The following is a 23,627-nucleotide window of genomic DNA, read 5'->3' as shown; positions in this document are numbered from 1 at the left end:
CACCTTTGTGTCTTAAACTACCCTCGAAGGGTATGTCTACACTACCCACCGGATCTGCGGGCAGCAATCGAGCCAATGGGAGTCCATTTATTGCAACTAGTCTAGACACGATAAATCAATCCCTGAGTGCTTTCCTGTTGAAGGAGTTGATGGGGGAGCAGCAGCAACTGAATCACTGTGGTGAGTAGGTTTAAGTATGTCAACTTCAGCTACGTTATTCACGTAGTTGAAGTTGCATAACTTAGATCGATTTCTTCCCCCCGCCCCAAGTGTAGACCAGGGCTAAGTTCTATGGGGTTTGAAAAATCTAAGCATTGCTGGGTACTAACTGTAAAAAAAAAGTTACTCTTACACTGTAGATCCACGAAATTATCTATGTCAAACATCCAAGATCTTCCTACATCTGTACTAGACCTGCTCAAAGACCACCACTAATGATCATGGTTTACAAGCCAATCCATGGGTTATGTTACTTCATTCAGTGATGACACCACAAACCAGTTACCAGTGAATGAAGACAGGCCTGCCTTAGACAGCTAGCTGAAGCCATAACACCAACAACCACTACTTTTAAAGAAGCTCAAAATGACTCTTCCCGGCTCTTAATAATTTTGAAGATGCAGAAGAAGCAAGGAAGTGCACCAAGCAAGACCCAGCTCCTCTGAGCAGTAGCAAGAATGATGAACCCTGAGTTATCCCCAATTGCTAAGATAATATGTCTGGGGAAGTGATTTATGCCTTGTAGATGTATCCCAGCTGGTAAAAGCATTGTCACCTTGAAACCTGGGTGGTTTTAAAGGGAGTCTAACAGAGTTTCCCTGGCCTGATTTCTGTGCTACTCTGGTGGGTTTTTTAAATCCATGAGTCTAAAAAATTTCTCTCTCATCTGTAGGTTTTGGCACAGTGACCGACACGTGAAGCTGCCTGGATACAAAACACAAACACACAAGGAAAATGATAAACTACCTCTTTCTAATCTGTCTTTTCAACTCATTTGTTACTATAAGCAGCTACAAACTTTTCCTTAGTGGAGTAAGGGGATTCCACTATACGCTTAGCTGCAGCGCGTGTGTGATCCCATCCCTTGTAAGCACTTGGCTGAATCTGGGCCATAAATCCAGCTTGTTTGACTTGTTTTCATTGATCCTCTTTCGTTTTGCTGTGCTGGTGCCTAAAATAAAAGAACTGGAGCCTTCCATCACATATGCAACACTAGCAGGCAGTTCAGGATGAATCTTCTCTACCCTTTGAGCCATCTAATCTTTCTCTGTGCCAATTGTTTGCAGTTCCCATTAAGATGAAATTTAAGTACTCACGATAAGTTACAGCAGAAAGCAAAGGCCCTTCAGTGGCTCTAGAAGAGTCTGGAGTGTTCGTTAGAAGGGAAAGCGAACAAGTTGCTTAAGGGCAAGTCAATATGTTCAATTGGAGGGAAGGTGGGTAGGAGAAGCATTAGTAGGTGCATCATTCCTGGAGAGGGTCTCTTTATGCTAACGAAAGGGAAGAGATGGATTGTCCTAGCTTAGCTGGTGCATTTACAGTTTCACATGGATTTAATTCCTTGACACTGATATTGGCCCAGTCTGGTCTGTTCTGGATTGTGGCCAGGCTCAACAATATTATTAGCCTCTAGTGCACAGAGCTTCTCCACCATTAACTGTGACCACCCCCAAGGCAGCTCTGTAGCCCTTGTTTGCCTTCCTGTGAGCCACTCCTGTGCATGTGTTCCTAGCCTGTGTTCTCTTCGAAGGGTGCAGTGCTGATGTAGAGGAGAGGTGCTTGCAAAGGCAGCGTGTCCTCTCCCAGTGCTACCCCCGATCAGTGCCAGAATGGGGTCAAGCTGCCCACATCACCGAGTCAGGCAGGCCTACGATGAGGTAGGCCTGTCCCAGCCTCCAACCAGTGGTAAAGATCACAGCGATCATGCAGAATACAACCCTGTTGAAACAACAGCTCGGACTAGATGTTTGGAGGGGGGAGCTGCCTGGGAAGGGTCCGGAGGGATGTTATCCTGCTAGGCAACACAAGAGGAGCCATAAGATCAGGCACAAAACTAGAATAGAACTATCAGCAACATTATTAACTACCCCTGTCCCCCATGCACAGCTGATAGAACCACCAAGGGCAACTTCTCAAACTCAGCTGCAATTATTTAATAAGACTAGGAGAAGGGAGTTAGTACAAGCCACTTCTTCCTACAAGACCCTTTCCCCTTGATCTCAAGGCAGTAGCTTCCTACCAGGTCTATTGAGCAGCTTCCTTTCAGCGGTCTGATCTGCCTTGTGGAGTAACCACGCTACCACAGCTCTTCTCTCTTGTTCAGATTTTACAGTGTTCTGGATCTCTGAACGGTTCTGTAATACAAACAGCTCCTCGCTACTGCACTTGTCAGATCAAAGGAATCCCACACAACTACAGACAAGCTGCCATGTCCAAATCCCTTTGAAGCGTCGATCCTCTCCTGGAGAGGGTTCTACGCCAGCCGCCTTTGCTGCTTCTACTCAACTGGATGTTCCGGATCTGGCTCCTGCTCTCCCACTCACCTGCAGAGGGGTCCCTGCAGTTCAGCATGACACACTCTGTGCAGAGATTGCGTTAGGGGAACTCATGAGGCAAAAAATGGTGACCATATTCAGAAGGGATAACATGCCAATGTTTGGAGGCCTGGGGACAAGACCCCATATCTGTTAGTTCTGTTACTATTTGTATTACAGTAGTGGCTGCACGTCCCACTGAGATCAGGGTCCTGTTGTACAGCACCTAGCACAAACCTAGTGAGAGATCATCCCTGCTCTGAAGAGCTCACAGTCTGAACAGCCAAGGCAGAGAATAGGTCGGAGGGGAAATGGAGGCCCCAGCTCATCACAGGTTAAAGACCTGTGAGCAGCAGAGCTGGAATGATTTGGCAGCAGATCCAAGTACAGACCTCAGATCTCTTTAAACCCCACTTCAGCACCCTACCTACTGGACCGCACTGTCTCTGGTCTTGGAAGCTATCCTGATGTCCAGTCTGATTCACAATCACTGGGAATTCAGATTTTGTGTTTGCTCCAATTTCACTAACATTTACGCATGCCCAGAACCATGTGTCATCATCTACATGAGTGCGAAGTAGGTATAAAATGCAACCAAATGGAATTAGCGGCTTTTAATACCCACATCACGCTGGTGGAAATGACCGGAAGACATGCAGGGCAATGGAGAATCCAGTCCCCTGAGTCTTTTCACCTCTCTTCATAAGACAGTCCCTCCAACCCCTTCATAACTCAATTCCCTTCAGTCTTTCAGTGCCCCTGGTACAATATTTATCTCATGAGACTCCAAGAAAACAAGCCCTTTTTCCTTGTAAGGATGCATCCCTTGGTGGTATTGTTAGGCAAGGAAGTGTTCTCTACTCAAGCCAAGAAAGAGTTGAAGTTAGTCACTTGAGTGGAGGTCACTCCCTGATTCTAAATATTTGATAGTATCTAAACGCTCACTTGGTGTCCGAGAGAGTTGATGCTTTTGATGGCAGATTTCCTGCGTACACTAGAACCTCCCTCCTCCTCAGTGAACTCCTTACACAGGTTGGTATTCACCTTCCCAAAGCCATGCTCTCTCCTTGTCTCTCAAAGATTCAATAGCAGCGCCTCACGATTGAATCTCATTCCCCACTAAGTTTCTAACACAATAACGCTGCTGCATCCAGGTACCGAGGCCCAGATCCCCAAAGGTCTCAGGCTGCCAACTTCCACTGAAATGAATTGAAGGAAGGAACTTAAATATCTTTGAAAGTCTGGGCCCATGTTACCAAGACCATGTTGTTTCAGTAGGTACCACGTTGTGTTCACCAGTAGGCTATGAAATATCAATGAGACTACTTGTGTGCAAAGTTACTGATGTGCAAGTGTTTACAGGATTGGGCTTTAAATCAACAACAAAAAATACAGTCAATGAAAGTCTGGTTTAGGGATTTGAACGTACCCCTAACATGCAGAGTGGCAGAGCAAAAAAACAAAAACAAACTCGAATGCTGCTGGCGGAACAAAATATCAGGACATATTGCATCCTGACCAAAGATTGGTCGGGACGCTGGATAACCACCCAAATATTGGGACGGGCCTGATTTTATCGGGACGTCTGGTCACCCTAGCTGAAAGTGACATTAATTCTCACACTTTTAAATTGCGTGTGGCTTTTGTGCCCTTTACTCAGGACAGAAAGCAAAACTGAATCAATCTGCATGACACCTGCCCTGGTCAGCCCCCAAAAGAAAGGAGTCCAGAATAAACCCTAGATAGAGTTACCCAAATGAATGTGACCATTTCCCATCATGAATTCAGTGATTTTCCCCCAAAGCACCTCATGCTTAAGAAACCACAGAGATGATTTCTCAAGTGTCCGATTCATCCATTCATGTTTCTCCCCCTTATAAACTTTGTTAGCTGCAGCATGAACTGTAACATACCCCTGGCTAATAAAATGTTTGTAATACAGGTGTTCTGATAGCTCATTAACTCACCAGCATTTTCACAATCTATTTCCCCACTTTACATCCCAGTGTTAACTTGGGGCCTAAGAGGTTAGGCAGCATGTCAAAATAAATAATGCAATTATTGTATGTGTCTTTCCATACAGGAGACATGAAGAACTACGAGGACCTGATGTTAGTCAGCCAATCCTCTGATTATTAAAAGGAGTCCCCCAGGGAAGTTGAAGAGAAAGTAACTTTCTAGTTCTCCTGGTTGTAGAGAAAAGCCTGGAAACCTGAACCCTAAAAGCTGAAAAGCCAGAAGGGCAATAAAAAGGCCCCAGTGTTGTTATTTTTAAAATCTCTTGATTGTGATGCAAATCTCATGATTGTGGGGGCCTGTCTCCCTACATCGGAGTGCTTAGGAATAACGCTGGTGATGCTGGATGGATCTGTCTGGACCCTGAAGAAGGGTGCTTTTAAAAGTGAGTGTGTTCAGTGGAGTTAGCCTTGTGGGGCAGCCACGCAGCCAGTTGGCACAGATGTAAAGGTGTTAAACTGTGTCCACATGAGTGTGAGAGGAGATTTCCTATCATGTTAAGGTAACTCCATTAAGCTAACTCGATTTTTAAAGAGCACTTCTTTCCTTCATGGAGACAGGGCAAAGCAGGTTGTTGTAACTGAGCTATCGGAATGTCATTTAAGTCTTTGCACAAAATATTTTAGAACATGAAATGGCCACGTCGAAGGGTTGACTCACCTCTGGGATGCTTCCTCGTGGTTGGGTGTGGAGGAGCAGCCCCTCTCTCCGGCACCCGCTGCTGACAGTTGTTCCTGGTTTAGTGGTGACCTGCCTCTTTTTGCATCTCAGCTCTCTAGCCAGGTCCCGTTTTAGTGCCACACCCCTTTCAGAGTACTCCACCCAAGTTCCAGTTTCTTCAGCCCCTCTCCAGGGGTTAACTAAGACCCACAGGGTCCTCACCTGGAATCGTCTATGTAGATCACTCAAAGAAAGCTCAAGTACTTCTAGTCCCACTCAACTAACTCCCAGAACTTTACCAAACACTGTTTCGGGCTCGCCATGGGGAGAAACGCTCCTCTCTTGCCAGCTTGGTAGTCCCTTGGTCTGTCAGCTCTGTACTAAACCCTCTTTCAGGCCTACCGCAGTGGGACACACCATCTCCTGTTGCCCTGTCTCTAGTGGCCTTCCCTGACACCCTCAGCTTCCCAGGTTTCCTTTCCCAGTCCCATGCGCTCCTTCCTCAAGGCTTCTTGCTGTGGCTCAGCCTAATGCCTGCAAAGTCCTTCCTTGGTCTTATTTCAGGGTATCCCCAACTTCCTCCATCTCTAGTTTTGGCTCCAGGCTTCTCTCAGCCTTCAGCCCATGAGAGGAAACTACCAGCTGGTCTCCTGCCTGGCCTGTTTTCTCCCTGTGCTCCTTCTTTTATGACAACCCCACTCCTCCCCAGCTGGGTTTGATCACCAGTTTTGCCTACCACCCCTCCAGGTGCTGCCCAGTGGCCTAATTGGGCTCAGGCATTGGTTAACCCTTGTGTGGGGTTTATGCAGCCAGTCACGCTTCAGCACATAGTTAATCTCCCCAGCCCAGCTTTAGGCCCAGCTTGTACATTCATTTTGGGCCTGATCCAAAGCCCAGGGAAGCCTGATTTAGATGCCCTTGGACTCTGCCTCGAGGTCCTGAGTCAAGTATTCCAGTTCTGCAGCTTTTCCCATTTTACAGTTGCAAGTCCATGTAGCCACCTGCTTTGGCTCTGGATAATCTTTGTCCAGCTGGTCTTAGATAAGGGTTTGGCTACACCTGCAGCTGTACAGTGCTGGGAGTTAAACCTGTCTTCGTACAGCTGAGTAGGGAAAGTGCTGCAGTCTGGCCACACTGACAGCTACCAGCGCACTGTCGTGCCACATTTGCAGCATCTGCAGCAACACTGGAAGTGGTGCATGATGGGCAGTTATCCCAGCGTTCAAGTGGGGTGAGGTGGAGTGTGACAGGGTGCATGAGGGAGAGAGAGTGGATTTTTGGAGCTGACACTGTGTCAGCTACCTGCCTTGCAAGTTCCAACACCCTTCCCCACCCCTCCCTCCCTCCCTCCCTGAAAGCAAACAGCGGCTGTTTGGGTTTTTTCTCACAGACCAGATAAGCAGCCGCTCCCCAAAACAGACCCTTCCCCTCTGCCCCACCTCTCTCTTCAAGCAAACATGAGCTGTGGGCGTTCCAAAGGGAGCCCCCCTGCCTGCCTCTGCTCATTCACAGCAAACAGGAGCTGGGTTTGTTTTTTTGATAAGCAGCTCCCAGAGCCCGGAGTTCACAACAAAGAGAGGCATCGCAACAAAACAAGGAGAAGCAGCAAAGAATCCTGTGGCACCTTATAGACTAACAGACATCTGTTAGTCTATAAGGTGCCACAGGATTCTTTGCTGCTTTTACAGATCCAGACTAACACGGCTACCCCTCTGATACTTGAAAACAAGGAGAGGAACCGTCACCTCAAAGGATTATGGGGAGTTTCCGGAGATCAGTCACTGCGTAATAAGGTTACACCCCGTTTACACTGGAGCACCAGCGTCTCAGCCACTCCGCAGCAGCTGTTATTCCTCTCGGGGAGGTGGAGTACCTGCAGCGCTATAGCCAGGGAGATACAGCGCTGTATGTGCCTTGCCAGTGTGGACGGGGAATGAGTTACAGCGCTGTGGGCGGCTTTATTGCGTTGTAACTCTCAAGTGTAGCCAAGACCTTAGGACTTGGCACTAAAACCAAGCCTCGCTGCAGCTGCCTGGCAGTGCTGCCTGGTTAACGGCTCCATTGGAGAAGGGAGCAAGAGAGAGCTCAGCTCGGTATAACAGGACACAAGAGGACTATAGGTATGCTAAAGGTTTATTTCAGATATGCAGTTAAATCAGACAAAATGGCCCGAGCCAGTAAGCAGAGCTGCCGGAATTTCACACTGATTCTTAGAAGCTGAAAACACTGGTTGCATTTTAGAAGCCATTTTTTATTTTTACTAGGAGGGGCAGGTATTGCTTGTACTTACAGGGCCTGGTCCAAAGTCCACTGAAGTCAATGGAAAGGCTCAGAACCCTGCTGAGGAATGCTGCTAGAACTTGGAACAGCTTGCCGAAAAAGCAACACCACCTAGCGCGGGAAAGAGATGGGGCTACGACTGCACAGCACGGAGACTGGGGCAGCTGTGGGCCTAGCACTGGGGAGTGGTTCCCTTGCAGAAAATGTTTGGGTAATAGCGATATTTTTCGTTGAAGGTATTGATGGTCCTTCGGAAACACAGCGCCGCAGCCTTGTCACATTCACAGATCTGCTTCTGGCAGAAGGTTTTCCCACCTGCAAAATAAACCAGCAGGGACTCATGAGAACAGTACTATAGCGCCTGGGGCAATTATCTTGAATCGACTGCTGGAGCATATGCAGATCCTCTCATCGCATGCCTGAGTGCTGCAGCTAAGCCATCGTACATGTGGGAAAGTCACTTGGGCCCAATCCAAAGCCCACTGTAATCCATGGAAACCTTTCTATGGCCTGCAGTGGGTTTGGGCTTGGCCCCTTGCCTACCAATTCTACTGCTGCTTTACGGAGGTGTCTGTGATAACAACCTAGATGGGGCATAGAACTGCCTACCAAACAGGAAGATCACGACTCCATAACTAGGTGCAGGGGGCCTGCGGTGAACGTCTCTCTGTTCATTTTGAAAATGCTGCTGTTGAGAAGATTGGAATGATGCGAGCCGGCCTGGAGCACCTCGCCTTGTGCTGGCGGCAAAACAGCTGGGCACATGCCGTGCTGAGGAATGTGCTCAATTCCTTTCTTGCACGGAGGGTGAAATTCACCCTGGTGCAGAAGGCCGGCACATCTCCTATACACCAGCGAAGTCTCATGCAAGACCTTGAAATAGCTTAACAGTGCCTAGCCTTCATATTGGAGCTCTGCACGGGCCCCACCGCACTATTGGAGCAGAAGGTTGGCGTTTAGATTCTGCTCCCTGTCCCGGATTCCGATGTACAGCTGGATTTCCCTGGGTGAGTGCCTCCTGGCAATAGACAATAGCCAGAAACCATGCTGCATGTGACAACTGGGAGCGTACAGCCTCCCTGTTTGCCAACATCTCCGAGTCGCTCCAGAAAAAGTATTCCCTCTGGCGCAGCAGGGCCCTGGGCCTGTACTCAGCTCAGGGTGAAATTCACCCCAGAGCATAGGGCCACCAAAAGGCCTTTGCGCTGCTCAAGTTTTTAAAACAGGGCATAAGTGGGGCAGAAACAGAATGGAGGCCCTTGTCCTGACCCCTCTGGGTGAGGTGAGTTTCACCCGTAGGGAAGCTTGTCTTGCTTAACCAATCACTTGAACAATACTCATAACCAGGATTTGTACAGCCTGCTCCTTATTTCAAGCACATTCCACTTGTTAGCCAGTTGAACAGCATTTTCCAGCCTGCTAGTCTCCGGAGTGCTCAGGAGGAGCAAGGCCCAGAGACTGTCTGTCTCTGCGCAGGGCTGGTGCAACCATTTAGGTGACCTAGGCGGTGACCTACGGCGCTAGGATTTGGGGGGCGCCATTTTCTTTGACAGTGACCGCGGTGGCCGGATCTTCGGCCGCCCCGATCGCCGCTAGCATTTAGGCGGAGGGAGCTGGGGCAGGGGGGCGCAGGGAGGGCCGCCTGCAGCAAGTAAGTGGGGGGGCGGCACGCAGCGGAACTCCCCGCCCCAGCTCACCCCTGTCCCACCTCCTCCCCGCACACGCAGTGGCTGCTTCACTTCTCCCGCCTCTCAGGCTTGCGGCGCCTAAGCTGATTGGAGCTGCAAGCCTGGGAGGTGGGAGAAGTGAAGCAGCCACAGTGTGCTCGGGGAGGAGGCGGAGGGGGTGCCTCAGGGCAGAGGACGGGGGGTGGGGAGCTGCCACAGGGGGAGTGCCACAGGGTGGAGCTGCTGCAGGGGAGGGGCTTCAGGGCGGAGTGGGGGAGCTGCCGGGGGGGGGGCACCTCCGGGCAGGGACTCAGGGACGGAGGAGGGTGCAAGGTGGAAGTTTTGCCTAGGGCGCGAAACATCCTTGCACCAGCCATGTCTCTACGGAGAGCGAAGCCATTCAGTTCATGCCTGGGCTCTACATTCTCACTTACCGCAGGCTATGTTTCTCGACTGGATGGAGTAAGAATAGGATTCACTTTTGGGCTTACAGCCATGTGCCGACATCTTCCTGTAGCAGCAGTCGTGAGCACGACAGCACCTTGTGTGAACAGAGTCAGCATTAGTATGGCACTGGGAGGTGGCAGGAAAAACATGACTAGTTGCCATTTGAATTACGGTAGCACACAGGGTCCCTAAATGAGATCAGAGCATCAGGGGGTAAATGCTGTGCACACACAGCGAGACCAAGGCTTGCTCCAAAGGGCTCACAATCTAGGAGAACATCCTCCCTGTTTTCATTGAAGGCCCCCCAGGAAAGTGGAGTTAAACACATGCCCCTGCCAGTCACCTTCCGTGGAGCTCCAACAAAGGGGATGATTCAATGCGGCTCACTGTCTGCCTCCCGACCATGCAGCATTTGCTCTGATCGATTTCCTGTTTCTCTGCTGTAACTAATGTCTGGTAGCTGAGTCATTACCCAGTGTTCCCAGGAGAGATTTGATCTCTAGTCAGAGGCCTATGCTTTTGTAGGTATGCTGGCGTGATCAGTGCAGACAGCAGATCAGGTAGTGCTGAAAGAGCTGAAGGGGGGCCTCCTTGAGCATCCTCAACTGTAGTTGTGAAAAAGCCCAATGGAGATTTGAGGATGTGTGTTGACTACAGGAGCCTTAATTCACAGACAGTTCAAACTAGCTAGCAACTGCCCCTCAGATCAGATACACTCAAATGAATAAAATCCCAGGAGTAAAATACGTGAGTAGTTTTGATTTGGTATCTGGATACCATCCGATTAAAGTGGCAGCTGAGGTTTGAGAACAAACTGCCTTGGTGACATGCTATGGGTTGTTTCAATTCTGCACACTGCCTTTCAGACTCATGAACGTGCAGGGGCATTTCAGAGGCTGGTGACTGTCCTTGCCCAAGCTTTGAGAACTGAAGACATCCTCACGTACTTAGATGACTTGATGTGTTCCCACAAAATGTGGGTGGGACGTCTGGTAGGCATGGTATGGATTCTAGATCTGCCTAAGGAACCAGGGTTTAAATTTGTACTAAACAAATATCTGTCTGTGAGGAGTCACATCACCTTGCTTGGACACAGAGTCAGCAAAGACCAACAAGACTGGGATATGAAGACACCTTCTGTTGTCTTTGCATATAACACCTGCTGGCATTCAACTGTCCATTACTCTCCTTATGAGATTATTTTTGGACTCCACAGACCTATGCGTCCATCAAACTTGATGTTCGCCTGCATAGCTGAGACACATGGTGGAGTCTTATATCAATGACAGCATTCCTGAAGGTAGAAGAACAAGTGAGCCAGAAGCAGGTTTTGGAGCCAATCTCCCCTTGCAGTTCCTTGATTCCCTTGAAATGCCCCCTTCTTTGAATTCCTGGCATGCCACTGGGTTTTGAAAGTAAATGCCATTAGTCATACAATGCATGCTGACAGAATAGCTACTCCTTGGGGGGGAATCATCACACTGATTGCTACTGAACTAAATAATCATCACAATGATCTTTTGTGGGTATCTACCAAGCGTCTTAAAGCTCGTCACTTGCTGGAGGATTCTCCGCACCTTGTGGCTTTTAGACCACAATTTGAGGACTTTAATAACTCAGACATAAGTTAGGGGTTTGATACAGGAGTGGGTGGGTGAGATTCTGTGGCCTGCATTGTGCAGGAGGTCAGACTAGATGATCATAATGGTCCCTTCTGACCTCAAAGTCTATGCGTCTATAATAGTTGACATGCAGTAACCTCATTTTACCCATGGGCAGATTGAACCCAGCTCTCCTCATTCGCAGTCCTGTGCTCTGACCACTTGTTCCATTGCTAACAAATCAAGGGCCATGCTGATGACTCCAGTTGTGGAGGGGAGGAGGGCAGCTTGGGCACTGAACGGTGGTAGTGCTTCCCAGTGCCCTGAGCGGCTGTGCTCTGACTTACCAATCGGTCGCATCTAGTGGCTGTTTGGATCCTCCCAGTCCACAGTAGCATCCGTACGCATTGTAATTCCGAAAGGCGTCTTTCCCAGTCATCTGCTTAATCATGTCCGCAAACTGAATCAGGCTACTGCATGCTAAGGGCAGAACTGCAACCAAAGAGCTGGGTATAATTAAACTGTGTCTAAAGGGACATCAGGGGAAAACACCCCCTGCCTCCCATGTCAGTCCTACTGCATCCCGCTCCTGGCTCTCTGATCATTCTGTAGGCAGGGGTTGAATTATGTAATGTGTGGGGGGAGCTCCATCCCCTCAGAACGCAGGGCTCTAATCATGAATCTCACCCATAGCTCCCATATCCCTCCTATTTACTGTGAGCCCTTTCCACACCAGAGCTGCAGAGTCCTCCACAGAATGGAGGGAGCACCAGAGATGAGAACCATTTCCTGACCTGATGCAGATAAAGTTAACTGCACCTAAAGCTGGCGCCCCCGTTGTGCTGCACTCTGTACGTACACAGCATCTTGCCTGGATAAGTCCCAAGCTGAAGAGACAAGACAGATGTAGGGGGAACCAGAGGCACAGGACAGCCGTCAGTGGCAGAGTCAGCACTAGAACCCAGTTCTCTAAGGTTCCAGCCCAGGGCACCAGCCCCTGGACCAGCGGTGGGCAAACTTTTCCGGTCACGCCCCCCCCTTACCATTCATGGCATTTGTTGCACCCGCCTGCCCATTACTTGTAATATGAAGTAAACCCTTACCTTTGTGCTGCTGCTGGCAGCGGCACTGCCTTCAGAGCTAGGCAGCTGGAGAGCGGCAGCTGCTGGTCAAGATGTTGTTGTCGTCTGCGGTGCGGGAGGACTATTTTTTCAATCCCACTCCGATCCCACCATGCAATACCCACTCTATTTTGATCCCACTCCTGCAATTATGGCAGCAGGTCCTGCAATACCCACAGGATCCCAGTATCTTTGTTACCCCTGCAAACCTCTTGCACCCCTCCACCCCAGTTTGCACATCATTGCACGAGACTACTTTGTCTCAAGCAAACCATTACGGCTTTTTATGACAGCAGCTTCTAGGCAATGTCAGAGTTTACAGGAAAATCAGGAGAGTTAAAAACATGTCACAGAACGGGTATTTACTTACAGACCAGGAGAAGTAAAGGGATGCCTGGCAAACACTTCATTTCAGTTGAGAGAGGGTAGAGAAGAAAATAACCGTCCAGCTACAGAAAGCACTAAACCTTACAGAGAGCCCAGGACTAACTGCCATTGGTTATATAGCCGTTCTTTATCTTCACTCCTCATTAAACTACAGGAGGTGCAAATATTTACAATTCTTGTCAAAATGTATTTGTTATGTGGCGGTGTCTCTGAGGTTCCCGGACACAGTTGCCATAGGGGTTAACGCCCAGATCCGCAAAGGTAGTTAGGCACCTAACTCCTAGAGGTCCTTTGAGGAACTGGGTCTTCATGTTACTAGGAAAAGGCAGGTGTTAGTAATGGGAGATTCAATCATTAGAAACGTAGATAGCTGGGTTTGCGATGACCGGGAGAACCGTATGGTGACTTGCCTGCCTGGTGCGAAGGTTGCGGATCTCTCAAGGCATCTAGACAGACTTATGTGAAGTGCTGGGAAGGAGCCGGTGGTCGTGGTACATGTAGGTACCAGTGACATAGGGAAGGGTAGGAGAGATGTTCTGGAGGCCAAATTTAGGCTGCTAGGAAGAGACTGAAATCCAGGACCTCTATGGCAGCATTCTCAGAAATGCTCCCAGTTCCACGCGCAGGGCCAGGTAGGCAGGCAGAGCTTCAGAGTCTCAATGCATGGATGAGACAATGGCGTAGAGAGGAAAGGTTTAGATTCATTAGGAACTGGGGAAACTTTTGGGATAAGGGGAGCCTATACAGGTGGGATGGGCTCCACCTAAACCAAAGTGGAACCAGACTGCTGGCACTAAACATTAAAAAGGTTGTGGAGCAGTTTTTAAACTAGGAGATGGCAGAAAGCCGACTGCTGCAGAGGAGCATGTGGATCAGACACAGACTTCTCTTAGAGGAGAGTCTATTGATAGAGATTCTCTAGGTTATAGTCAGGAGCAGAGGATGGAAGAGGACAATGTAAGGGCCAGATCAGACGAGAAACATTCACATAAAAAGGAATCTGACACATCAGAAAAGGGCAGACAAACAGTGACAAGTTTTTAAAGTGCTTGTACACAAATACTAGAAGTCTAAATAATAAGCTGGGTGAACTAGAGTGCCTTGTGATAAAGGAGGATATTGATATAATAGGCATCACAGAAACCTGGTGACTGAGGACAATCAATGGGACACAATCATTCCAGGGTACAAAATATATCGGAAAGACAGACAGGTCATGCAGAGGGCGGAGTGGCACTATATGTGAAAGAAAATGTAGAATCAAATGAAGTAAAAATCTTAAGCAAATCCACATGTTCCATAGAATCTCTATGGATAGTACTTTCATGCTCTAATAAAATATAACATTAGGGATCTATTATCAACCACCTGACCAGGACAGTGATAGTGCCGAGGAAATGCTAAGGGAAATTAGAGGGGCTATCAAAATTAAGAACTCAATAATAGTGGGGGATTTCAATTATCCCCCTATTGACTGGGAACATGTCACTTCAGGATGAAATGCAGAGACAAAATTTCTCAATACTTTAAATGACTGCTTCTTGGAGCAGCTGGTATGGGAACTCACAAGAGGAGAGGCAACTCTAGATTTAGTCCTGAGTGGAGCGCAGGAGCTGGTCCAAGGAGTAACTATAACAGGACCACCTGGAAATAGTGACCATAATATAACAGCATTTAACATCCCTGTGGTGGGAAGAACATCTCAACAGCCCAACACTGTGGCATTTAATTTTAAAAAGGGGAACTATGCAAAAATGAGGGAGTTAGTTAAACAGAAATTAAAAGGTACAGTGACTAAAGTGAAATCCCTGCAAGCTGCATGGGTACTTTTTAAAGACACCATAATAGAGGCCCAACTTAAATGTATATCCCAAATTAAGAAACACAGTAAAAGAACTAAAAAAGAGCCACTGTGGCTTTACAACCATGTAAAAGAAGCAGTGAGAGATAAAAAGGCATCTTTTAAAAAGTGGAAGTCAAATCCTAGTGAGGTAAATAGAAAGGCACATAAACACTGCCAAATTAAGTGTAAAAATTTAATAAGAAAAGCCAAAGTTTGAAGAACGACTAGCCAAAAACTCCAAAGGTAATAACAAAATGTTTTTTAAGAACATCAGAAGCAGGAAGCCTGCTAAACAACCAGTGGGACCCCTGGATGATAGAGATAGAAAAGGTGTGCTTAAAGATGATAAAGTCATTGCGGAGAAACTAAACGAATTCTTTGCTTCAGTCTTCACGACTGAGGAAGTTAGGGAGATTCCCAAACCTGAGTCGGTTTCTTTTAGGTGACAAATCTGAGGAACTATCACAGATTGAAGTGTCACTAGAGGAGGTTTTGGAATTAATTGATAAACTCAACATTAACAAGTCACCAGGACCAGATGGCATTCACCCAAGAGTTCTGAAAGAACTCAAATGTGAAGTTGCGGAACTATTAACTAGGGTTTGTAACCTGTCCTTTAAATCGGCTTCTGTACCCAATCACTGGAAGATAGCTAATGTAATGCTAATATTTTAAAAAGGCTCTAGAGGTGATCCCAGCAATTACAGCCCAGTAAGTCTAATGTCAGTGCCAGGCAAATTAGTTGAAACAATAGTAAAGAATAAAGTTGTCAGACACATAGAAGAACATAAATTGTTGGGCAAAAATCAACATGGTTTCTGTAAAGGGAAATTGTGTCTTACTAATCTATTAGAGTTCTTTGAAGGGGTCAACAAACGTGTGGACAAGAGGGATCCAGTGGACATAGTGTACTTAGATTTCCAGAAAGCCTTTGACAAGGTCCCTCACCAAAGGCTCTTACATAAATTAAGTTGTCATGGGATAAAAGGGAAGGTCCTTTCATGGACTGAGAACTGGTTAAAAGACAGGGAACAAAGGGTAGGAATTAATGGTAACTTCTCAGAATGGAGAGGGGTAACTAGTAATGTTCCCCAAAGGTCAGTCCTAGGACCAGTACTATTCAACTTATTCATAAATGATCTGGAGAAAGGGGTAAACAGTGAGGTAGTCAAGTTTGCAGATGATACTAAACTGCTCAGGGTAGTTAAGACCAAAGCAGACTGCGAAGAACTTCAAAAAGATCTCACAAAACTAAGTGATTGGGCAACAAAATGGCAAATGAAATATAATGTGGATAAATGTAAAGTAATGCACATTGGAAAAAATAACCCCAACAATACATACAACATGATGGGGGCTAATTTAGCTACAACAAATCAGGAAAAAGATATTGAAGTCATCATGGATAGTTCTCTGAAGATGTCCATGCAGCATGCAGAGGCAGTTAAAAAAGCAAACAGGATGTTAGGAATCATTAAAAAGAGGATAGAGAATATATTATTGGCCTTATATAAATCGATGGTATGCCAACATCTCGAATACTGCGTACACATGTAGTCGCTTCATCTCAAAAAAGATATACTGGCACTAGAAAAGGTTCAGAGATGGGCAACTAAAATGATTAGGGGTTTGGAGAGGGTCCCATGTGAGGAAAGATTAAAGAGGCTAGGACTTCTCAGTTTGGAAAAGAGGAGACTAAGGGGGGATATGATACAGGTATATAAAATTATGAGCGATGTGGAGAAAGTAGATAAGGAAAAGTTTTTTACTTATTCCCATAATACAAGAACTAGGGGTCACCAAATGAAATTAATAGGCAGCAGGTTTAAAACAAATAAAAGGAAGTTCTTCTTCACACAGCGCACAGTCAACTTGTGGAACTCCTTGCCTGAGGAAGTTGTGAAGGCTAGGACTATAACAGCATTTAAAAGAGAACTGGATAAATTCATGGAGGTTAAGTCCATTAATGGCTATTAGCCACGATGGGTAAGGAATGGTGTCCCTAGCTTCTGTCTGCTTGTCAGAGGATGGAGATGGATGGCAGGAGAGAGAGATCACTTGATCATTGCCTATTAGGTTCACTCCCTCTGGGGCACCTGGCATTGGCCACTGTCAGCAGACAGGATATTGGGCTAGAGGGACCTTTGGTCTGACCCAGTACGGCCATTCTTATGTTCTTATATGTTTTTGCTGTGGGCCAAATGGGGGGTGAGAGCTGCACTGTGAAATGCAAAACTACCCCGCAGTCAATGTTTCCCCCACATTTACAGTCTCAACAACAGGCCTGTTTTCACAGAAAGTTTTGCAAAACAGGTGCATTGTCCTCCTAGGATCAGTGTGTGTGACTGTGACTAAAAATGAGTTCCCCTGGATCAGCTTTTCAGACTTCAGTGCCTGAGTTTTGCGTGCAAAATATTCCTGTGCCAAAGCACAAGGCAGCATGCCAAAGCATGCACTGAGGTAGCCAAAATGGGCATTAATGCCTTGAGCGTGCATCCTTATGAACACAAACACAGGAACCTTTTGCATTTTCCAGCCCCCTGTTCTCTCCATGCAGTTCCACCTTTGCATGGGTATGTGTCGCTTTGCTGTTGCTAGAGATACTGCTGATGGGAAGGCAGAAAGGACACAGGAGCTTTTGTTCCCAGAACATTTCTTTGCTGGTTTGGGGAAAATATTAAGCAGTATCTTCTCTTTGTACCTGCCCAGGATAAAAACTGAACCCCTCTCTGTGTGTGGCCTCACCCATCCTTGCCTGAGGTGCTTCCACAGAAGAGGGCTGATGCCAGGAATAGAGATCAGTCAGCTCTTTGCTTTCCATTCCAGAGGTCTCTTGGCTCCAGTGGTTCCCGACAATGCTTGTAACTGAAGGTAAGAGTGGGCCAGGTCATGGCCCAGAGGGCTGCTTTGTGATTAGTATTGCACTAGCCTTCACAGCAACACCCAATCAGAGCAGTGCCCCATTGTGCTGCACAAACTCTGCTCTAATATATATATATAAAAAGGGGGGGAAAATCAGTTCAACAGACTGTCCCGTGCTGCAGAATAAGGTGTTCTGCTCACCTTTATTTAGAAGCAAAGGAAAGGAAATCGCATGGGAACTAAAGTGAAGGAAATGAACCCATAACCAGAATATTAAACAATGGGGAGCTTATGCCAGCAATCCTAGGAGAATCCCAGTTCAACCAAATGGTCCCTAGTCACCATTTTTAGTACTGTAGTATTATATATATCCCAGTAGCACTTCTGGGACAAACTGAGCTCAAAGCCCTATCATGCTAGGTGCTGTACAAACATATAGGAAGAGACAGTCCCCTACACGCTACATAGACAGGCAAAGAAAGGACTATTATCTCCATTTTACAGATGGGCAAACTGAGGCATGGAGTGATTACAGCCCAGCTTCATAAAGGTACTTAGGCACCTAACTCCCATGGCTTCCAATGGGAGTTAGGTGCCTAAGTGCCTTTAAAAATCTGTACTTGGCCAAGGTCAAACAGAAAGTCAGTGCCAGAGCCAGGAATTGAACCTGTCTGGTGTCTCAACTGTCTTTCCTATATTGGCCATCTGATGTGGTTCTCTTCCGGTCTGGTCTCTTCTAGTGACCCGCTTTAAGGTAGAGCTGCTGGACTATTTAAAAGCAGTTCCCTGGAATTTCTCTTGTTCTCTATAGCAAAGCACTCAGAGGTCACAGTCCATTCTACAGTCCCACTCCTGCCTCATTGGTCCTGGGGAAACAGCATGTGCAAACTCTTGTCAGCTGGGTGGTCAGTAAAATGATGGTCTGGGGACAGGGTGGCCCCTAGCAGTTGGGTGTGAATCCTGTGCACTTGCTGTCTCGGTAGCGAACGTAGAGGCTGTTGAACGTCTTCAGGTTCCTTTCCAGGCAGAAAGCAGTGCTCTTATCACAGTCACAGACCTGTTCTTCACACCAGCTCCCCAAAGCTGCCAAGACAGAAAGAGAGAGAGATGCATGTTTTTCCCGGGACAATCGCTGCGACGAGGAGGAAGGTGACTAATTCTCAGGGCCTGACTCCCCACTGGCCCTGTGGAGTCACTTACACTCGGGCTGTGTGAATGCAAAGAGGGTATGAAGTACTGCTACAGGAGTCCTCACTCACACTGGTGGTAGGTTACATTTGATTGGATGAGATCTTAAAAAGTGAACTCCTAACACCCCCTTACAGTCAACTGCGTGGACCTCAATTTACCTACATCAGCTGGACGAGGGGCCAAAATCATTGGGTCAGAAGCTGAACCAGGGCTTTCAAGGAATCAAGATGTTGCAACTCCAATACCTATGGGCTGTTAATTCACTTCTTGGGTCCATGACACAAGGGGAGAGAGCCAGAGTCCTTCCAGGGACCCTGGTGCTGCCCTCCCCTTCGAACCCGTCTCTTCTGGATCAATGATAAGGCCATAACATTTGGCCATTTGGAAGGAGGACACTAAGCGAGAAAGGCGAAGAACCAGACCAGTGTGCTGATTGGAGAGTAGAAGCAGAGGACATCCCAACCGGACCAAGGAGAGAGAACTCACCACACAGGATGTCCCCGTCCTTGTAGGTGTAACTGTATCGCTCTGTGTTGCCATAACATCCACTAGCTTTTAGCCTTTTATAACAGCAGTGATGAGCTCGGCAGCACCTCCGCGGAGAAGGAAGAGCAAAGGTACGGGTCAGAGGTCTGCTTGCAACGAAAGAGACTATCATCCAGTATAGCCAATCTTTTCTATGTGAGCATGTCTGGTCATTGCCTAAGCATCTGTTGGATTTACTGTACATATCCGGTACATTCCCACTAATACATGTATTTGTTCATGTCTGAATCAGGGCCATATCTGAGGATCCATAATTAAAGATCAGAAATGCCCTGGTGAGTAGCTGGTAGAAACTGAGCTTTCTGCAGAAGCCAGTGAGCATCTTAAGAGACTTTCCATCCAGTAGGTCTCCTGCAAAGGACCCTTGATAGAAAACTCTACTGCACTTTATAGGGATAGTTAAGCACCAGCCCCTTCTCTCACCATGACAGGCTCTGGAGGACTTCTCCCTTTATTAATCTTGGGGCTTGACTAGGGGAGTGTTTTGTTTGGCAAGGTTTTGCAAAGGTGCATTTGACCAGTCCTATGGGATTACAGTGCTGTTTGAGGAATGATATATTTAAAAAAAAATCTAGTGGCAATTTACCAATCTGTCGCATCCTTTGGTTCCCCTTTGCCATCAGACCCGCAGTAGCAGCCGTACCCATAATAACTGAGGATGGCACTTTTTCCTGTGGCTTGATTAATCATCTTTCGAAACTCCAGAATACTCCCCTGTGTTCCGGACAGACCTGCAAACCAGCAAGAGCACTAGGAAGGATGGTTTCCTCTAAAGGAAAGATCACTTCCCCCTTTCCTGTTGTTATTAGTGCACATGGTGAGCACACTGCATTGGTGAAAGAACGCTGAGCTGAATCAGGGGGTTAGCATGTGGCTTTAATGCCACAGCCCTTTGCTAGGGGGTGCTGTGGCGCTGCACTGCTCTACACGGGGCACCAGACAGCTTGTGCCCTCTATGCTGTGTTCCTTGCAAAGGGGATGCACAATCCTCATTCCAGCCTTTAGACCGGCATAGACGCGTCCCACAATTGCATTGCTCTTGCTCCGGGGACCGGACCTGGAGGTGGCAGGACCAGGACACCAACTCCTCCCTGGCCCCTTTCTCCAGCTTACTCTCTGGTGGGACAGCGGGAATGTTCAGCACTTCCCTGGATCACAGGGACTTGTAGTGCAAGAGTCCCCTGTGCAGCCATGCAAGGGGCAAGGTGAATACCTTACCCTCTCCCCTGCCCTTACACAGAAATGTGTGTGGCCATACATGAGCTGGGGCCTGAGGCTTTAATATGGCTCACTCGGGTAAAGCTCCCAGTGACCTCAGTGGGCCTCGCCCCGGTAAGGGCTGAGTAAACCCGACGTCCAGACCCCAAGCTGCGGCCAAGTGTGCCAGGCACTGAGCCTCACTTGGGCTGCCCTGATGCTGGGGATTCTGTTCTGAGGGGGAACACTGGTTACAGAGCCGAAGCGATCGCGTAATTATCATGGACTAAGGAGTCACCAGTTTGCTGTACTCACTGCAGGTGATTAGCAAGGTGACTGCAAAGAGATTCCTCATCTTTGTGCAGGACCTGGGAGAGGAAACACCCGGATCTTTCACTCAGGCAAGCAACTCAGTAGTATCGATCTCTGTCTGGATCTGTTCCTGTTAGCAGGCAGGCTTCGGATAGCTGGCTGCTGCACAGGAAGCTGCTGAGAGGATAGAGAGGCAAGTCTGAACTTCTGGAGCACGAACCCACTTGTCACAATAAGTTAAAGCCCTGTCTCGGAGGCTACTATTTTTAGTGATCTAGCTCAAACAGGGCTAGCACTGGTGTGTCTACCTGAGCTGGAAATTACACCCCCAGCTGCAGTGTAGACATGCTTTAGTGAACCCCGATGTCCCAAAGCCAATCTCAGCCGCAGTGAAGGGTAGGCCACACACACAGAGGAAGTCTGTCTTAAGTTGACTGCTTTCCTGGCCGGTTACCAGTTAGAAGGAATAACTCACAATGACACAAGCAGAAGCTGCAACTTGTTGGAATGGGTATCAGCTGCTTGATCCCATAATGCAAGAAAAAGATCAGTAAATAATATCTATTGCACCAATCACCATGATACCTAACCACTTCCCAGGTAAATGAAGTCAGTGTAGCAAGGTCCCTACTAGAGGGCATTCTCTTTTGTAAAGCACTCACCTCTCTGGGCTTAAGACGACCTTGCCAGCTGTAGTAACACCTGATGTGCGCTAGCCACTGGTTTCTCTTATATTCTCCACTCTGTCCCTCCCACTTCTACCCCAGCCAGGTGGATCTTGTTCTCCAAGGTCCATAATTCAAGATGATCCAGATGAGTGGCCAGGTCTGTAATAGAAGGCGTTGCCTGTTTCCCTCTTTTCTCTGGGTCCGAAGGACTCTTCCATTGTATTTAAGCAGGGATCATGCTGAAGACCCCCTGTAGAGACTCCGGTGTCTGCCTGGCAATTTCACACTGTGAATACTTTCCCTGTGCTAGGAACTCGCAGGCTGGAGTTTCACGCCCCTTTGGCAGAGTCTCTGCATTCTGATGCCAATTTGGCAAGAAACTATTTTTTTCCCTTCAGAACAATGAAGAATGATCACAGCCCCACTGAAAATACCAGGAGTTTTGCCATTGACGTCAATGGGGCCAAGTTTTCATCCCATGTCTTTAAGAGTGAGACCGTGCTGGATTGTCCGAGGGAACAACAAATGAAGAGGGACAGAACTGTGGCCCAGAATCACCAACTCAGGGAGTTGGTAGGTAAAATCCCATGGGAAGCAAGTCTAAGGGGAAAAACAATAGAAGTGAGTTGGCAGTTTTTCCAGGAGACATTATTAAGGGCTCAAGAGCAAACTATCCCACTGCATAGGAAAGATAGGAACTATGGGAAGAGACCACCATGGCTTAACCAGGAGATCTTCAATGATCTAAAACTCAAAAATGAGTCCTACAAAAAGTGGAAACTCGGTCAAATTACAAAGGATGAATATAAACAAACACCACAAGTATGTAGGGACAAAATTAGAATAGCCAAGGCACAAAACGAGATCAAACTAGCCAGAGACATAAAAGGAAACATGAAAACATTCTACAAATACATTAGAAGCAAGAGAAAGACCAATGTGGACACAAGAACAAATGGATATAAACAAGACACTAGGAAGTTTAGACTTGAAATTAGACGAAGGTTTCTAACCATTAGAGGAGTGAAATTCTGGAACAGCCTTCCAAGGGGAGTAATGGGGGCAAAAGACATATCTGGCTTTAAGACTAAGCTTGATAAGTTTATGGAGGGGATGGTATGATGGGATAGCCTAATTTTGGCAATTAATTTGGCAATTGATCTTTGATTATCAGCAGGTAAGTATGCCCAGTGGTCTGTGATGGGATGTTAGATGGGGTGGGATCTGAGTTACTACAGAGAATTCTTTCCTGGGTTCTGGCTGGTGAGTTTTGCCCACATGCTCAGGGTTTAACTGATCGCCATATTTGGGGTCAGGAAGGAATTTTCCTCCAGGGCAGATTGGCAGAGGCCCTGCAGGTTTTTCGCCTTCCTCTGCAGCATGGGGCACGGGTCACTTGCTGGAGGATTCTCTGCAGCTTGAGGTCTTCAAATCACAATTTGGGGACTTCAATAACTCAGACATAGGTTAGGGGGTTGTTACAGGAGTGAGTGGGTGAGATTCTGTGGCCTGCATTGTGCAGGAGGTCAGACTAGATGATCATAATGGTCCCTTCTGACCTTAGAGTCTGTGAGTCTATGAGACAGGGTAGGCCCATTACTCAATGAGATGGGAAAGACAATAACAGAAAATGTGGAAATGGCAAAGGTGCTTAATGATTTCTTTGTTTCGGTTTTCACCAAGAAGGTTGGTGGTGATTGGACATGTAACATAGTGAATGCCAGTGAAAATGAGGTAGGATCAGAGTCTAAAATAGGGAAAGAACAAGTAAAAAATTACTTAGACAAGTTAGATGTCTTCAAATCACCAGGGCCTGATTAAATGCATCATAGAATATGCAAGGAGTTGACTGAGGAGATATCTGAGCCATTAGCACTTATCTTTGAAAAGTCATGGAAGATAGGCAGATGGCAGACATCACAGAAGACTGGGAAAGGGCAAATATAGTGCCCATCTATAAAAAGGGAAATAAGGACAACCCAGGGAATTACAGACTAGTCATCTTAACTTCTGTACCCGGAAAAATAATGGAGCAAATAATTAAGAAATCAATTTGCAAACACCTAGAAGATAATAAAGTGATAAGTAACAGTCAGCATGGATTTGTCAAGAACAAATCGTGTCAAACCAACCTGATTGCTTTCTTTGACAGGGTAACAAGCCTTGTGAATAGGGGAGAAGTGGTAGATGTGGTATATCTTGACTTTAGTAAGGTTTTTGATACTGTCTTGCATGCCTTTCTAATAACAAACTAGGAAAATACAACCTGGATGGAGTTACTGCAAGCTGGGTGCA

General features: G+C 47.1%; 3 protein-coding genes across 3 annotated transcripts in view; all 3 read right to left on the bottom strand.

The window, feature by feature from the left end:
* Positions 1 to 7,365: 7,365 nt before the first annotated feature.
* LOC127038649 (group IIE secretory phospholipase A2-like) lies at positions 7,366 to 11,671 on the bottom strand. Its single transcript, XM_050931372.1, has 3 exons — positions 11,553 to 11,671; positions 9,592 to 9,698; positions 7,366 to 7,805 (listed from the first exon to the last, which is right to left on the bottom strand). Exons 1-3 carry the CDS (start codon positions 11,654 to 11,656, stop codon positions 7,663 to 7,665), a joined length of 354 nt encoding a protein of 117 aa, XP_050787329.1. The 5' UTR covers positions 11,657 to 11,671; the 3' UTR covers positions 7,366 to 7,662.
* Positions 11,672 to 18,358: 6,687 nt separating this feature from the next.
* On the bottom strand, positions 18,359 to 19,845 carry LOC127038889 (group IID secretory phospholipase A2-like). Its single transcript, XM_050931959.1, has 3 exons — positions 19,742 to 19,845; positions 19,096 to 19,202; positions 18,359 to 18,501 (listed from the first exon to the last, which is right to left on the bottom strand). Exons 1-3 carry the CDS (start codon positions 19,843 to 19,845, stop codon positions 18,359 to 18,361), a joined length of 354 nt encoding a protein of 117 aa, XP_050787916.1.
* Positions 19,846 to 20,673: 828 nt separating this feature from the next.
* The window catches only part of LOC127038888 (otoconin-90-like), a 28,057-nt gene continuing 25,103 nt past the window's right edge, over positions 20,674 to 23,627 (bottom strand). Inside the window, exon 12 of the mRNA XM_050931958.1 lies at positions 20,674 to 20,841. Within this exon, the coding sequence (XP_050787915.1) occupies positions 20,763 to 20,841 (79 nt within the window). The 3' untranslated portion in view covers positions 20,674 to 20,762. The remainder of the gene's footprint in view (positions 20,842 to 23,627) is intronic.

The sequence above is a fragment of the Gopherus flavomarginatus genome, chromosome 21 (genome assembly GCF_025201925.1).
Source record: "Gopherus flavomarginatus isolate rGopFla2 chromosome 21, rGopFla2.mat.asm, whole genome shotgun sequence".
NCBI classification, from domain to species: domain Eukaryota; kingdom Metazoa; phylum Chordata; order Testudines; family Testudinidae; genus Gopherus; species Gopherus flavomarginatus.
Note: the sequence above shows the minus strand (reverse complement) of the source record. Positions and strands in the feature narration are given on the sequence as shown.